Source organism: Globicephala melas, chromosome 2 (assembly GCF_963455315.2).
Source record: "Globicephala melas chromosome 2, mGloMel1.2, whole genome shotgun sequence".
Classification (NCBI taxonomy): domain Eukaryota; kingdom Metazoa; phylum Chordata; class Mammalia; order Artiodactyla; family Delphinidae; genus Globicephala; species Globicephala melas.
In genome coordinates this window covers 35,604,497-35,620,208 of record NC_083315.2, presented here as the reverse complement: position 1 = coordinate 35,620,208, position 15,712 = coordinate 35,604,497, and the positions used below count along the sequence as shown (strand labels likewise).

Below are 15,712 nucleotides of genomic sequence, written 5' to 3'. Positions count from 1 at the left end.
ATGCCACGTATGGGTCAGGGTTTAGATGGACCAATCACAGAGCACTAGCAAGTCCACCCTGGATCACTCCGCTTCGTGGCAGAATGTGTTTCCTTCTGCCTGCAATGAATGAGATGGAGACAAACATCTCAAGGTCATATGCCAGAAATCATCTACACTTTAACAACTGGTTCACTCTTACACTCGGTTCTCCTTCCTTGGATCTCTTCAGAAGCCCTTCCTTTTGTCAGAACACGTAAGTCCCTTTTCAACATTCTTCAGTAGGCTGAGGCGTTATGCCCTCTTCAGCGGGTGGACAGAGTCCCAGCTTACCTCTGGGAAAATGTAGCTCCTGTCGTTTTGGAAAGCCTATATAAAGAGCAGAAAGTGTCCCTGTAATACTTTCTGGATTTTGGTGTGAAGTGGTCCTTATAAAGGGAGCAGTAAAGACAAAGGTATCTATCTATTTTCCTCCTGGGGGGTAAAAAGAGAAGTGTTCTTAAATGAAAACACCCACACTGGGGTCCCTTTTTCTAGCCTAGTTATAGTGTTTGATGACCAATTCCCCTTTCAGGTCTGTGGGTGGTTGCTCTGTGAAGTCGAGAACATTCAGCCACAGCTGTCCTCTCAGCAACACACCTTGGGAACCCGTTAGGCCCAAGTTCCTCTGTGCTAATTGCCACTTGTCGAGAGTGCCAGCCTCACATCATGGTAATTGATCAGTGTGTAGTTAATAGCTCCCTTCAAAGGGAAGGGGACAAGTTGATTTGAAACATTCTGAAAAAGGAGACATCTGAGGGCTTCTTTGGTACGGCTTTGTGACAATGGCAGGTCACAGTCGCAAAGCGGGACTCCAATGCCGCTGGAGGAGGCCGGGTAACTCGGGAAGACAGGGCACTCCCCTTTAATGATAGGACATCTTCCGTCTGGGAAAAATTAGGAGTGGCCACACCTGGAAGCACGTGCAGCCCAAGGTCTCTTCAGTTCTCAGGGGCACAAAGAATGGAACTTTAACAACTGGTTCTCATTTTTGTGCTGAGTTCTCCCTCCTTTCAACTCTTTTCATTGATATGTTACCCCTTTATCCTTCCTAGCTACTTTGAGTCCCCCAAAGATGGAAGAAATTGTTCCAGGCAGCTGAGCGTAACCCTCAAACCATCCCAGGCTTCCGTGAAGAACTCCAGCCCTGCGTGGGATCAGGGGCCATTGAGCCAAGGTGGGCCCAGCCAGGACCCTGTTGCTGACAGAAGCCCCCCATCTGACCCTGCCCAGCAGTCTGAGGCTTCCAGGCCTATCAGTCTGGATAGGAGACACTTGGCAGGGGAGGCATGGCTCCCACAACCCCTCTTCTCCCCACCAGGAACTTCTTCAGAGGGAAAAGGCAGGCAATCCCCAAGAGCCTCTTCAGACAGAGGCTCTGCTTAATTATTCTTTCAACAACTCACCATCATACTTGCTTCCACCTTATAGAAATTCACTCCGATCCTCACAGCACCTATTCCTCTTCCTCATTTCAAACAATGGAGTCACATCATCCACCCATCCCCACCCCAGTCTTTGCCTCCCACGTCGGCTCACCGAGTGCCACCCGTTTAGCTCCTCAGTATTTCTTAAATCTCTCCAACTCGTACACAAGCCCTCATCATCTCTGATCTGGACTAACACAAGCGAATCTGTCCTGAGGCCAGAAAAAAAATCCACCTAAAATGAAAATCTGATCATTTTTTTCCTTGGCTTAAAATCTTTCACAGGCCATAGGATAAAGTCCAGAAACTCTGGCATGACACAGAAGGCCTTCCAACAGCTGGCCTCTATCAGCCTTCCCCACCCCCAACGCCTGGGCACCCTGTTAACAGTGAACCGTTTGCAGCTTCCCTCACACAGTGTCAGGATTTTGCTTGTGCTCCTCCCGTCGTCGGGAGGATGATGGAAAAGGGAAATCCTCCCTGTGGCACGACGTGGAACATCTCACTGTCCGGTGTGCACAGGAGAGGTGACCTGGAGTTGGAGTCTACACTGAACCCTGGGGAAATGGTAAAGGGCCTAGCTGCATGGGAGGGATTGGGAAGAAATCAAGCTGGAGGGGTAGTGACAAAGAGATCTGGGAAATGGCTACAACAATGGTCCCAAATCGAACCAGAGCCTGGAGATATTCACGTTCCCCATGAATGCTTGCAATGGACTGAAAGTCTGTGTCTCCCTCAAATTCATATGTGGCAATCCTAACCCTCAGTGGGATGGGCTAGGAGGTGGAGCCTTTGGGAGGTGACTGGGTCATAAGGATGGAGCCCTCATGGCTGGGAATAATGCCCTTATAAAAGAGACCGTAGGGCTTCCCTGGTGGCGCAGTGGTTGAAAGTCCGCCTGCCGATGCAGGGGACGCGGGTTCGTGCCCCGGTCCGGGGAGATCCCACATGCCGCGGAGCGGCTGGGCCCGTGAGCCATGGCCGCTGAGCCTGCGCGTCCGGAGCCTGCGCGTCCGGAGCCTGTGCTCTGCAACGGGAGAGGCCACAACAGTGAGAGGCCTGCGTACCGCAAAAAAAAAAAAAGAGAGAGAGACCACAGAGAGCATTCTTGCCCTCCTTTCATCATGTGAAAATACAATGAAAAGCTGACAGTCTGCAACTTGGAAGAGCGCCTTCACCTGACTTGACCATGCTAGCTCCCTGATCTCAGGACTCCAGCCTCCAGCACTATGAGAGGCTGTCCACAGCAAAGGAATCCATAAACAAGACAAAAAGACAACCCTGAGAATGGGAGAAAACATTTGCAAACGAAGCAACTGACAAAGGATTAATCTCCAAAATATACAAACAGCTCATGCAGCTTAATATCAAAAAAAAAAAAAAAGGGCAGAAAATGTAAACAGACATTTCTCCAGAGAAGACATACTGATGGCCAAGAGGCACATGAAAAGATGCTCAACATCACTAATTATCAGAGAAATGAAAATCAATTCTACAGTGACGTATCACCTCACACCGGTCACAATGGCCATCATCAAAAAATCTAGAAACAATAAATGCTGGAGAGGGTGTGGAGAAAAGGGAACACTCTTGCACTGTTGGTGGAAATGCAAATTGATACAGCCACTATGGAGAACAGCATGGAGGTTCCTTAAAAAACTAAAAATAGAATTACCATATGACCCAGCAATCCCACTACTGGGCATATACCCTGAGAAAACCATAATTCAAAAAGACACATGCACCCTAATGTTCATTGCAGCACTATTTACAATAGCCAGGACATGGAAGTGACCTAAATGTCCGTCAACAGAGGAATGGATAAAGAAGATGTGGTACATATATACAATGCAACATTACTCAGCCATGAAAAGGAATGAAATTGGGTCATTTGTAGAGACGTGGATGGACCTAGAGACTGTCATACAGAGTGAAGTAAGAAAGAGAAATACAAATATCACATATTAACGCATATACATGGAAACTGGAAAAATGGTATAGATGATCTTATACCATTTTTATGCAAAGTAGAAACCGAGGCACAGATGTAGAGAACAAATATAAGGATACTGAGGCGGAAAGCGGGGTGGGAGGAACTGAGAGATTGGGATTGACATATATACACTACTGATACTATGTATAAAACAGATAACTAGTGAGGACCTACTGTATAGCACAGGGAACTCTACTCAGTGCTCTGTGGTAACCTAAATGGGAAGGAAATCCAAAAAAGAGGGGATATATGTATATGTATAGCTGATTCACTTTGCTGTACAGTAGAAACTAACACAACATTGTAAGGCAACTATACTTCAATAAAAATTAATTATAAAAAAAAAAAAAGAACCGTGAGAGGCTGTTGTTTAAATACCCAGTCTATGGTATTTTGTTATAATGGCCTGAACAGACCAAGACAACGCTCTTCTGAAGCCTCCACCCTCCAGCAAAAAGAATCCTTAGAACTAGGGGCAGGAAGGCTGCTCTATGGGTACCCAGTCATTCTCTTCCCCAGGCAGCCTGGCCCTTGCTCAAAAGGCTTAGGGACACACTGGCCTTGGTGCCGGGGAGAGAATGTGGCGTGGCCTTGACAATACCTACTCCTGTCATGGCCACCCTGACCTCTGGCCCAGTTGAGTATCAACTGCCAACAGCAGTGACCCACCCTGAGGCCCTGATTCTGCATCACACTCCTAAGTGACCAGCCAGCTCCCTGGTGGAAAGCTGATTACGCAGGGCCCTTCCTCCAGAGCACACAGTAATTTACCCTCACCAGGACAGACGTATACTACGAACTGTCATGCCTCCCGGCCCCCCGACTCACAAACTTACTTAATGCCTTCTGTACCACACAGCACCACCTCCAACCAACCAATCAACTTCTCTGCAAATGAAATGAAGCAAGGTCTACTCGCCACGGGATTCTTGGTCCTCCCACAAACCTCATCAGCAGAAGCAGCAGGCCTTCCAGAACTCTGCTGTGCTGCCCGCTAGAACACCACATCTGGCAGAGTTGTGGGACGTGATGCTTCTCCTCAGAGCCTCAGTCCAGGGACTGAGGGATCAGGGATGGAGATGACATCTCCCATGTTTATACCCCACGAGCTACCCTTAAGATTTCCGCTTCCTGCCCCATGTTGCTGAGCCCTGGCGATCTGGAGACTTTAGTACCCAGGAAAGGATGCTTCTAGGAGTGGGTGGCCTAAGAGGATGTGTGGCGTGCCACCAGGCCATTTTGGGTTTCTTGGGCTTCTAGGGAACAGCATCCTCATAGGTGGGGATGCAGAGGAGGACAGACTGTGGGGTACCCTTCCTTAGGGGGCTTGTTTGTGGCTGGGTCTGTGGGCTGGAGGCCTCCTTAGAAACGTGCGTGTGTATGTGGTGTACAAACACACATGCACACACAGTGGACAAATGAAAGATGCATTTAGCAAGTTCCTGCCAGGGTGGCTGCCTGATTCATCCTGATCCCCCTGTGAAAACAGTCCTTAGTGTACACAGGGAACCCAAGCAACCAAGTCTGTACTAAGCAGCTCTGTCAATTCCCCAGGCGTCTGGAATTCCGTAAGGCCCTCTGGGGACGGGACCACAGCTCTGCATCCTTGGTGCCCAGCATGCTGTTGGCACAGCAGGAGCTCAATAAACACCCGCCCAGCAGTCAGTGGGACAGTCAAGGCTATGGTCTAGAACTCCTTTAGCCAAGATTCCCAAAGTCAGCCTGGCTCCAGCCCTTCCTGGATTTTCAACTCTCTCTTGGATTCCTTGAGATACTCTGATAGTCTTCCAGTAAGTTCTTGTGTCACATAAACTAGGCAGTCTTGCTTTTTGTTTTTGTTTTGTTTTTTTGGCTGCATTGAGACACGAGGGATCTTAGTTCCCCGACCAGGGATTGAACCCGGGTCCCCCTGCAGTGGAAGCGCGGAGTCCTAACCACTGGACCGCCAGGCAAGTCCCTAGTCAGTCTTGCTTTTAACCAGTACATTTTCAATACCTACACAGGACTCTCCACCATCCTAAAAGGAAGCCTATTCTCCTAAAACAAGCTTCTGGCCCCTTCCATCGGCCAGGTGAGGCCTCTCAGAGGTGGTCAGTTTGTTTCCTCGGTCCTTGGGCTTCTCCAAGTCTGTGGTCAGTCATGCTCTGCTCCTTAACATCTTTTTAACTATCCACAGAGCGTGTCCCAGACCCCTTGGAAAGCAAAGCAAAGCTATAAACGCTCTCCCTAGAAAAAAAGCAACACACACACAAAACACTGTGTGACATTTTAAGGGTTGTGGGGGCTCCAAGTTAAGAACTTATGATCCTGTGACATATAAGAAATATATATCTTGTCTTCCTCCACGGTTCCTGGCTCACAGCTCCTGAACGCTAAGAGCAATGCGAGCATCTTTTGTCACAGTATTTGGTCTCTTGTCCTCAGTTCTGAGTTCAGAGCCATAAAGGTGAAATGGGTATCTTATTATTCATAACAAGCTCCTTTCTGTCAAAACTGGGTTTATGTCAATGAGGTGACTTTTGTTTGCAAAGGACCTAAGGATGGGGGGGCTGGTTTCCAGGGGAACCAATCATGAATAGAGGGGAGGGGAGAGGGCTGGAGGCTGAATCAATCACCAGTGGTCAGTGATGGAATCAATCATGCCTAATTAATAAAGCCTCCATAAAACCCTAAAAGGAAGGGTTTGGAGAGCTTCCGGGTGGGTGAACATGTAGAGATTTGGGGAGAGTGGCAGACTTCAGCAGGGGCGTGGAAGCTCCGTCCTTTCCCCATACCTTGCCCTAGGTCTCTTCCATCCAGCTGTTCCTGAGTTATACCCCTTTATAATAACCTGGTAACCTAGTAAGTAAAATGTTTCTCTGAGTTCTATAAACAGCTCTAGCAAATTAATTGAACCTTAGGAGGGGGTCACTGGAACCTCTGATCTATAGCTGGTTAGTCAGAAGCACAGGTGACACCCTGGGCTTACAACTGAAGTCTGAAGTTGGGGGGATCCTGCAGGACTGAGCCCTTCACCTGTGGGATTGGATGATTCCTCCAGGCAGGCAGTGTCAGAATCGAGTTGCATCGCAGGACACCCATCTGGGGTCTGAGAAGTGCTTGGTGCTTCGGGGTACCCCTCCCGCCCCCCACATGCATGTTGGAAATTGGGAGCAGAAACCTTTTAAAACTCTTACTGAGCGTGAGTCACCTTACTCCCCCTCTCTGAGGGCTCCAACCAGAGTCAGTGACACTGATGGCTGTCAGACACACCCCACCCTGGGTGCAGGGGACCTGGGGAAGGAACGACTGGCAAGGCTGCGTCCTGAGGCTACACCTCAGGCTGTGAAGCAGCATTGTCAGAGATGTTTTCCTTCTCTAAACAACATCTCCATTTTCAAGGAAACTGATGTTTCTAAAAGGTCATCTGGTTTGGCAGCCCTGCAGCGCCAGAGGGGAGAAAACTGAAGGCCAGAGAGGAATCTGCTCAACCAGTAGAAGCAGCACCGGATCCCTCAGCAAGCAATTACCTACTGAATGAGAAGAGCATTGGACGCGGCACCCACGGCGCTGCGGGAAGGACCACATTACCTTTGTCAGCTGCTGCTCCGAGGAGAACCCCAAACCAAACACCGTGTTGGCTCTGCTGTCGGCCCACTGCCCAAATTTCTGCGATGTTTTGGTGAAAGTCATATTGGGTGTGATTGTGCTGTTTATGATCACCTGCAGCGAAACAGCCCAAAGAGTCGACATTTAAACACTGAATTAGACACCAGAGTAACTCCTTAAAAACTCCTCTGTTGGCAAAGCTAGTAGGTAAAGCCTGCATCCCCACTGCTATATCTGGTCCTTCCTCTCCTGGCACATCCCACGCTGAGTCATATACACACAACCATGATAACAGGCAATTGCAGAGACTTAAAAACAGACAGTCAGCCTAAAATAAGATCTCACAGGTTATCAGTGGGAGAAAGTCTCTCCTAGGTAGAGAACAGTTTCCAAAACTGCTACTTCTTTCCCCAAAGCTGTCGCACATCCGATTGCCCTTAACGGCCAGCCATGTCACACATCCTCTGAAGAGCCACGCTGCCGACCTTTTTAAGTGCCTGGAGCCCCCGGGGTCCAGCTCAAACCATTTAAAATTTCCATGAGCAATGGGGGCTGGCTGCTTCCCCACGGGAAAGAAAAGGTACACTCTAATTGGGATAATTTGTGGAGGGTTAATTTACAGACTAATTAGACAGGTGTGAGCTGGGTGTATGGACAGTGCAGGGACCTGGTGCTAGCTGCTGCCACCTCTCCTTGGCTTTAAAGGATGAGGGGGTGAAGAGGCTATGGGATGTGGAAGGAGAGAGTCATGGAGCACAGGCTCCCTTAATGAGAGAGGAGACCTTCTGTTGAGGGACACACTGGCACATGGTGACCTCACAAGAGGGGGAGCCAGTGGGACAAATGCCCTCGCCTCTGCCGTTCTGACTTCCCGCCACTGGCCAAACCCAACCAGAAGCCAGAGGCCCCACAAGCCCACTGATGTCATCTGCGGGTCAGCCCCTGAGGGACCAGAGCAGGGTGAAGAAGAGTAGAGGATGAACGTGGAGGTAAAAGGATGATATCCAGCACACAGTACATTCATTCATTCAACAAAGACTCACTGAACATTCACCATATGCCTGGTATTCTGCTAACCAAAGACACAAAGAGGAAGGAGTCAAGATTCCTGGTCTTCAAGTTGCAGGTAGTCACGAAGAGGGTAGAGACATGTAAGTAATCACTAAACAATCGATCAGTGTTATGAAGTATCAATAACAAGCTCACTCGGCAGAAATCCTTGGCAGCCTGAATATTAAACTACTGAAGACTAAAAAACTACTTAGATCAGCTCTTAAGCCTTACAACAAGCCTAGGAGGTATGACTACCACCCTCACTTCACAGGAGAAACTGAGTTGGCAAGTAGCAAAGCCTAGAGGTAAAACCCAGATTGTCTGACTCAAAGTCCTGTATTCTGAGCTTCTGTAGGACGTGCTTCTCCTGTTCTTGCCCCAGCTATGAAGCACTGATGCCTTCACTGCACTCCAGGTTGCTTTTCCTTCCTGTGCTAGTTCCTCTAATTCTCAAGACTGTGTGAGCTAAGACACTTTTATCACACGTTTTTCAGATAACTGAATGCAACAGTTAGTAAAGAGCTCTGCCTGCTGTCACCGGACACTATCAAGAAATGGAGGCAGGGCTTCCCTGGTGGCGCAGTGGTTGAGAGTCCGCCTGCCGATGCAGGGGACACGGGTTCGTGCCCCGGTCCGGGAAGATCCCACATGCCGCGGAGCGGCTAGGCCCGTGAGCCATGGCCGCTGAGCCTGCGCGTCCGGAGCCTGTGCTCCGCAACGGGAGAGGCCACACAGTGAGAGGCCCGCATACCAAAAAAAAAAAAAAAAAAAAAAAAGCAGCAAGACGGACAGCTGGGGCAATCAAGCCATTAAAAAGTGGTCAATCCCAGGACCCTCTTCTTTCACTTCCCACTAACATGGAAACTCTGTCCTGTGCTACCCTTGGCTCAGCCCACCAACACCAAGTCCTCCTGAGAAGTTGGGCAGATCGAAGCTTCTAAGGACACATTCCTTCTGTGCGTGTTCCTCTTGGGTTCCCAAATCATTTCTGGCTAACTGCGCTTGCACCTGGAGTCCACCTTATTGCCTGTTTCTCTTTGAGGCTCTGACTCATTTCTGACTTTCACCCTCCTCAAGCATGCAAGAAGAAGTGAAAGGAAGTGGACACATAGGACCTTTTGTCTACTCTGGGTCTGCTACGGTTGAGTGCCCAGTGCGGTTGTGTGAATGGGAGGGATATTCTGGAGGTGGGGGTGAGGAGATGGGACCTGAGGGAGGCTTAGTTCTGCGCAGGTGAATGGAACCCTCTCTTGTGAGACTGGAGAGAATGAGGTAGGTTGAGTTTGACGGACATAAGCTACAAGCTCAATGTCACTAGGAATGTGGAAACTGCATTACCATTACTACTATATACTCACCAAATTCAAAATATGTCTGATGATACCAAGGGTGGGAGTGAGGATGTGGGGCAATGGGTGCTCTCACATATGGGCAAAATCACTTTGAAAACTAATGTGGCTTTCTCTGATAAAGTTTAAAATGCACATTCCCTACCACCCAGCAATTCCACTCCTAAGTATATATCTGAGAGAAACCTTTGCATAGGTACACAAGGAGAAATGCACAAGGATGTTCACAGTAGCAGTGTTTGCAAACATAAATGTCCACCACCAGCAGAATGGATAAATTATGGTATATTCATACAACAAAATACTACCTAGAAGTGAAAATTAACCAAAGCTATAGGTATCAGCACGGATGACGACAAAAACTTAAGTTAAAAAAAAGTCACAAAAGAAGACATACAGTATAGGTCTCCGTATGATTCTATTTATGTAAAAATCAAAAACAGGCATAACTAAATAATATATTTAGGGCAAGGGTCAACAATTATAGCCCTCAGGCCAAATCCTGCCTGTTTTTGTAAATGAAGTTTTATTGGTACACAGCTTCACCCATTCATGTACATATTGGCCTCTGGCCATTTCCTTGCTATTGATACAAAAGAAAAGTTGAAGAGCTGTGAAAGAGATTGTACAGCTCATAAGAAAATTACTGTCAGGCCCTTTAGAGAAAAAGTTTGCCAACCTCTGGCTTAGGGATAGATACACAAGTGGCAAAAGTATAAAGAAAGGCAAGGGAATGTTTAACACGAATTTCAAGACAGTGGTAACCTCTTGCAGGGTGGACGGCAGGTGCCTCTATTAGGGAGAGGTCCAGAAAGGGACTTCTGAAGGACTAGTAAAGGACAGACTTCCTCAGTTGGGTGTTGGGTACATGAGTATTTGCTTTGTTATCAGACATTAAATGGCACAGATAAACAGTTAAAAATAAAAAACATGCAAAGCTATAACAAAGCTGTCAGGGAGACGAATCCCCCGTGTGAGCAGAAGCTTGTGAAAAGGGAAGGCGGTGCCCTGTGAATGGGGACACTGGAAAACTGTGCTGGGGGCAGAGGAAGTGGCTGGACCTGTGGTTTCTGGCCTCAGGTAAGAGGGGGGGAGGCTCAGCAGACTCTGGGGTCACAGGAGTGGAGGATGTCACCCAGCAAGAGGGGACAGAGTTTCAAGGGAAGAGGCCTGGGTAGAAAATGACTTTAGAAGCACGAAGGCAGGGCCTGAGGAGTGAAGGCATACAGAAGGGACAGTCAGGAGGGAACAAGGAAGAATGAGGCCTTGGGTGTGGAGAGAAAGGGCAAGCGTGGGTGTTCGATGAAGCAGACGGACTCAGCAGGACCAGAACTGGTGCCTCCCTGGGGACTTGGGAAGGCCGGGTTGGGGGGGGGGCGGGGGGCAGGGGAGCACCCTTAGAAAGTGAAGCTCAGAAGGATGAAGGGGCTGCTTTAAAGCACAACCTTTAATATGGGCTCCCGACCCCTATGCCCACCCGCTTCCTCTTTTTTGTGAATTCTCTCTGAAACGTTCATGGAGAAAAAAGAAAAAGAGACTCCCCAGTAAAAGACTCAGTTCCTGCAGATCACTGGAACCCACTTCTCAGACAATGGACAGAGCACATGCAACCAAGAGGTACCTGGAAGAAGCAAAAAGCTAAGCTCCTCCAGTCCCTAGTGCAGCTCCGGCTTCAGAGGAAGCTGGAGGCAGGCCCCCTGGTTCCTATTCAGGGCAAGTCCCCAAATCCACGGAGATGGAAGTCAGAACGCAGAAGAGGCTGGGGATGTTACAGCAATTAAAAGACTTGTTGCCTGCTTCCAGAAAAGGTATGAATAGATGCTTTTATTCTTGTTTTTTAAAACCATAGTCAGGGAAGAAGAGAAACCAACATTCATCGAAAATCCTACTGTGTGCTGAGAACCTTCCATATGTCTGCTCCTTTAACAGAAGGTGCTCTGTATTTATCCAAAAGGGGAAACTAAGGACTTCGCTGGAGGTCCAGTGGTTAGGACTTCACCTTCCAATGCAGGGGGTGTGGGTTTTATCCCTGGTTGGGGAGCTAAGATCCCACGTGTCTCATGGCCAAGAAACCAAAACATAAAACAGAAACGATATTGTAACAAATTCAATAAAGACTTTAAAAATGGTCCACATCAGTGAAGTGAGAGAGTGGCATGACATTTACATACCACCAAACAAATGTAAAATAGATAGCTAGTGGGAAGCAGCTGCATAGCACGGGGAGACCAGCTGGGTGCTTTGGGACCACCCAGAGGGGTGGGATAGGGAGGGTGGGAGGGAGCCGCAAGAGGGAGGATATATGTATATGTATAGCTGATTCACTGTTATACAGCAGAAACTAACACACCATTGTAAAGCAATTATACTCCAATTAAGATGTTAAAAAAAAAAAGTCCACATCAAAAAAAAAAAACCAAACAATGACCAAAAAAAAAAAGAGGAAACTATACTGATGGGTGGAGGAGGGGACCCTGACTGTGTTCTTGAAAGCAATTTCACATTCCCAGACAAAACACCAAACAAGTCAGAGTTTCAGAGGCTTATATCCTCCAAACCGTTGTGATTAGGCAGAACACAGCGGGTGCTGCTAAGTATCTGTAGAATGGATGACCTCTAAGGTCTCTTCCAAGATAGGCTTCTGGGATCCTATAAATAACTGAGAACCCAGGGCAGGGGAGCCATCCAGAGCACCCGGGAGAAGCACCTGCTCCAGGCAGGTCTTGTCCACAGGTGCAGGCAATTCCTCACGAGGATGGCAATGATTAACTCAGTCTGTAAAGAGTGCCAACAGCACAATGAAATCAAGTGCTGCGACGGCTCAATTCACAAATGCTCTGGAAATGGAGTTGGCTGTTCTGCACAAAAACTCACCATCAGTCACACGGCTGTTGGTTGCGGCTGTCGGTGATGTGATGGCTCACATCAGCGCTCTGGGAAGCTGGGAGACCCCTCATGTGGCTCCCACCTGTCCATGCACAGGGCTGACCCTGGGTGACATTCTGAGGTTTTGGTCCTGGTTCCCTCTTGGCGGTGATCCTACTCTTGCCCACTGTCCCGCTGCGGACACGGCACACCTCCTGCAGGCCTGGAGAGGATGTGGCCAGGCCTGACCTCGTCACCCACCCATGTCTATGGCGTGGCCCACTCTAGCTTGATGCTGAGACTCCAAAGATGGGCCAGGCCCGTTCCTCGAAGAGCACAGTCTCCTGGTAGCCCCACACACGCAGACGTGGATCCACAGAACCCCCCAGGCAATGCTGGAGCTACGCACCACAGTATTCCCACCCACGTATGTCTTGAGCAGCAGCTGCGACTGACACATGAAATACTTTCCTTGGAAGAAGGAAGAAAAGGTCTGCACACAGATTTTTCCTACGATGAGCAGCACCAAAGGCGCTCAGGGAAAGGAGAGGGCTCCCCCGCATCCTTCCCCAAGTAGAGCACGACCAACGCTCGGACAGGGCAGAGGAGCTTGTTATGCCTGGTGTGGAACGATAGCTGCTAAAGCTGCTGGCTGCACCTCCTCCCTTCACGGGGGGCCCATGCTCTGTGGGCTGCCCGTGGTTGACTCAGCGGCCGAGTCCACTGTGGTCTTTGCTCGCAACCACCTCCAAGTCCCTTCCACACCAGCAACCTGTTCCTGAAGCACATCTACTCCTCCATTTGGGAGGGGCAGAACAGGCTTCCCCTTCCAGACCGCAGCAGCCTCCCGCCTTGGGAGGGACAGCTGGCCCAGAAGCACCAAGCAGAAGACGTGACATGGCCAGGCCAGGAGAGAGAGGCAGGACCGGGGGTCCTAGAACTGCCCAAGGTCAGAGGTGTAGCCAAGACACCACCCCAAAGGCTAAAAGCATCTGACCATCTGTCATCTTAGTTCCTTTAACATTTGGAATCAAAGGCCTAAAACAAAGTGGGGTTGTCCCAACGTGGTGGAAGGCAAGGATGAGGATCCAGAGGCAGGGGTGGGATGCAGAGGGGCAGCGGACAAGGGCCCTGGGACAGCGCGGCACTGGCATCAGGTCAGCAGACGGCGCCCTACTCTAGCCCCTAGGGAGGAAGGAGATCCATCTGGATTATTGGGGCAGGGCAGAAGCTGGGGCTGGGGGGATCAGGAACTCAGCCGTGGGTGGGGAGGAGGAAGGTGCAGAAGACCGGGCAGTGTCAAGAGCTGCTACCACTCTGGGGAAATCACCATCCGGGGGTCCTTCTCCATGTCTCACCTGACCTGTGGAGCGGCTGGAGGCACAGGATCTGACCGAGACCCGGCCTGTTGGTTTTGCACATTGTTGCTGAGCAGCTCCAGGCAAGGTCCAGCTGAGCTGAGGAGGCCTGGGGACCATTGTCTGGTATTCTGTGCTCCAGTTCTCAGGGCAGGACAGTTGCCACCCACCCGCGGCCCCAAGTGCCAGGCACAGGGACTAAACCACTAAGGCTGGTCCCTACCCACTCCCCTGGGCCTGATGCTCTGTCACAGGACACTCCCTTTCGCTGAACAAGGCCCCGTCACAGTGCCTGTGCCCCGCTAGTAAAGCAGGAACTCTGGGTGGGCTCCTGGAATGCCAGGTGGTGTGGCGCTTAGGAGGCGTGGCCAGAGGGCCGCAGGCTCCATTGCTGGATTCCAGTGGCACCCCACAGCCTAGGTTCCCAATTCCCACTTTTTAAGTGACTCCATAACTTGATGGATCCCCCGCACTGAGCTGGAACTAGCTCTATTCTTCAGCCGGGGGGATAGCCCACCCTCCTCCACCCACCTTATTTCTCAGAGCTAGCTCGTTTGGCTCGGACCCCACCACTGTCACAGACTTCAGGAGCTGCAGACCCGTACAACGCAGTGGACACATTGACAAATTACTCAAAGCCCAGCTAATAGGACTAAAGCGCTTCCTCTAAGGAAGTGCATTTTATCTGTATTTAAATACAGATAAAATGCACTTTATCTGTATTTAAGCCCACTCTGTCCTGGGATAACTCAACTGACAGAAGTGCAAACCCATCTCAAGGGATGGCGGATGAACTCACAGAATCTACAGATAAAAGAAAGCAAGTCGGCTTGATTCACCACTGCTAGCAGAACATCCTGGCAAGAGGTGAGAAGATTCCAGCTCAAAAGCACAGAGAAGGAAAGTGGTAATACAACCGCCAGATCACCATGTCTCCCAGAAGAAAAGAAATAATAAAGGCATCTCTCAGATAGTCAATCCTCAAACACAAGGTGCCCATCTACTATGCACCAGGCACTTCTACACTTCCTGAGCGCTCATCAGAACCCTGGTCAGCGGAGGCTTCCCATGCCTCCTGCTCTGTGGTTGTGGGGTTGTGGAGGGAGAAGCCCACAGCCAGGCCCCATTCCTCTACCCAGCCCTGACCCAACTCCCCAGGAACGCTGACCTAGGGGCAGATTGCAGGCGAGAGGAGGCCAGTCAGAAGGCTACTGCAACAGTCTGAGCAAGACTGTACCAGGACAAGAGTTATGGCCTTGAAACAAAGCATTAGGTATAAACGTGACACACTTCAAAGGCAGATTCATTCTACCAACTAAAAAGGGAATGACTGTGCTTTTCCATTTCCTTCTTTCTTTCCTTCCTTCCTCCCTCCCTCCCTTCCTTCCTCCCTCCCTCCCTCCCTCCCTTCCTTCCTTCCAGCAACAAGTGACTGGGAAGTGAAAATGGAGAGGTGGTTTAGAGGGCAAATAGGGGAATTCAGCTTCAGATACACTGAATTTCAGGTGAGAGCAGATTATCCATGTAAAAATGTCCATCAGGATGAATACAGATTAAAGACAGAAAAGAAACTATAAAGCATCAAGTCTACTTTTTTTTTCTTTTGTAAACTTGGTGATACGTCTACTGATAATCCTTCTTTATTCTGCTCCCATCATAATGTGGCAAAAATACTGAGGAAGACAGCAGAATAATGAAAACACCAGGAAAAAAATTATCTCAAGAAATACTCCAAAACCATTTAATAAAATTCAACTCCCATGCCTAATAACACCAAAACCAGACTAGTTACAATACCCAATGCTGTCGGGGGTGCAACAAACTGGCATTCTCATACATGCTGGAAGACAGAACTCTTCGGAAAGCCATTTGGTAATAACCATCAAGAGCCATAAAGCGTTAATATCTTGACCTATAACATTACTTCCATAAATCTATCCTAAGGACATATCCAAAAAGCAATAGGCATGATGACCAAATGAGGTTATCTGTTTCATGAAGATGCTCATTATCTATAATAGTAAAAAACTGGAAGCCACTTCAGTAGCTAACCATAAGGGG

General features: G+C 49.1%; 1 protein-coding gene across 3 annotated transcripts in view; it reads right to left on the bottom strand.

Moving 5' to 3' along the window:
- HOMER2 (homer scaffold protein 2) overlaps positions 1-15,712 on the bottom strand; it is a 93,321-nt gene that overhangs the window by 27,841 nt on the left and 49,768 nt on the right. For all 3 annotated transcript variants that reach the window (XM_060293788.1, XM_060293787.1, XM_030878511.2), the window contains exon 3: positions 7,009-7,140. In XM_060293788.1, coding sequence (XP_060149771.1) covers positions 7,009-7,140 — 132 coding nt within the window. The remainder of the gene's footprint in view (positions 1-7,008; positions 7,141-15,712) is intronic.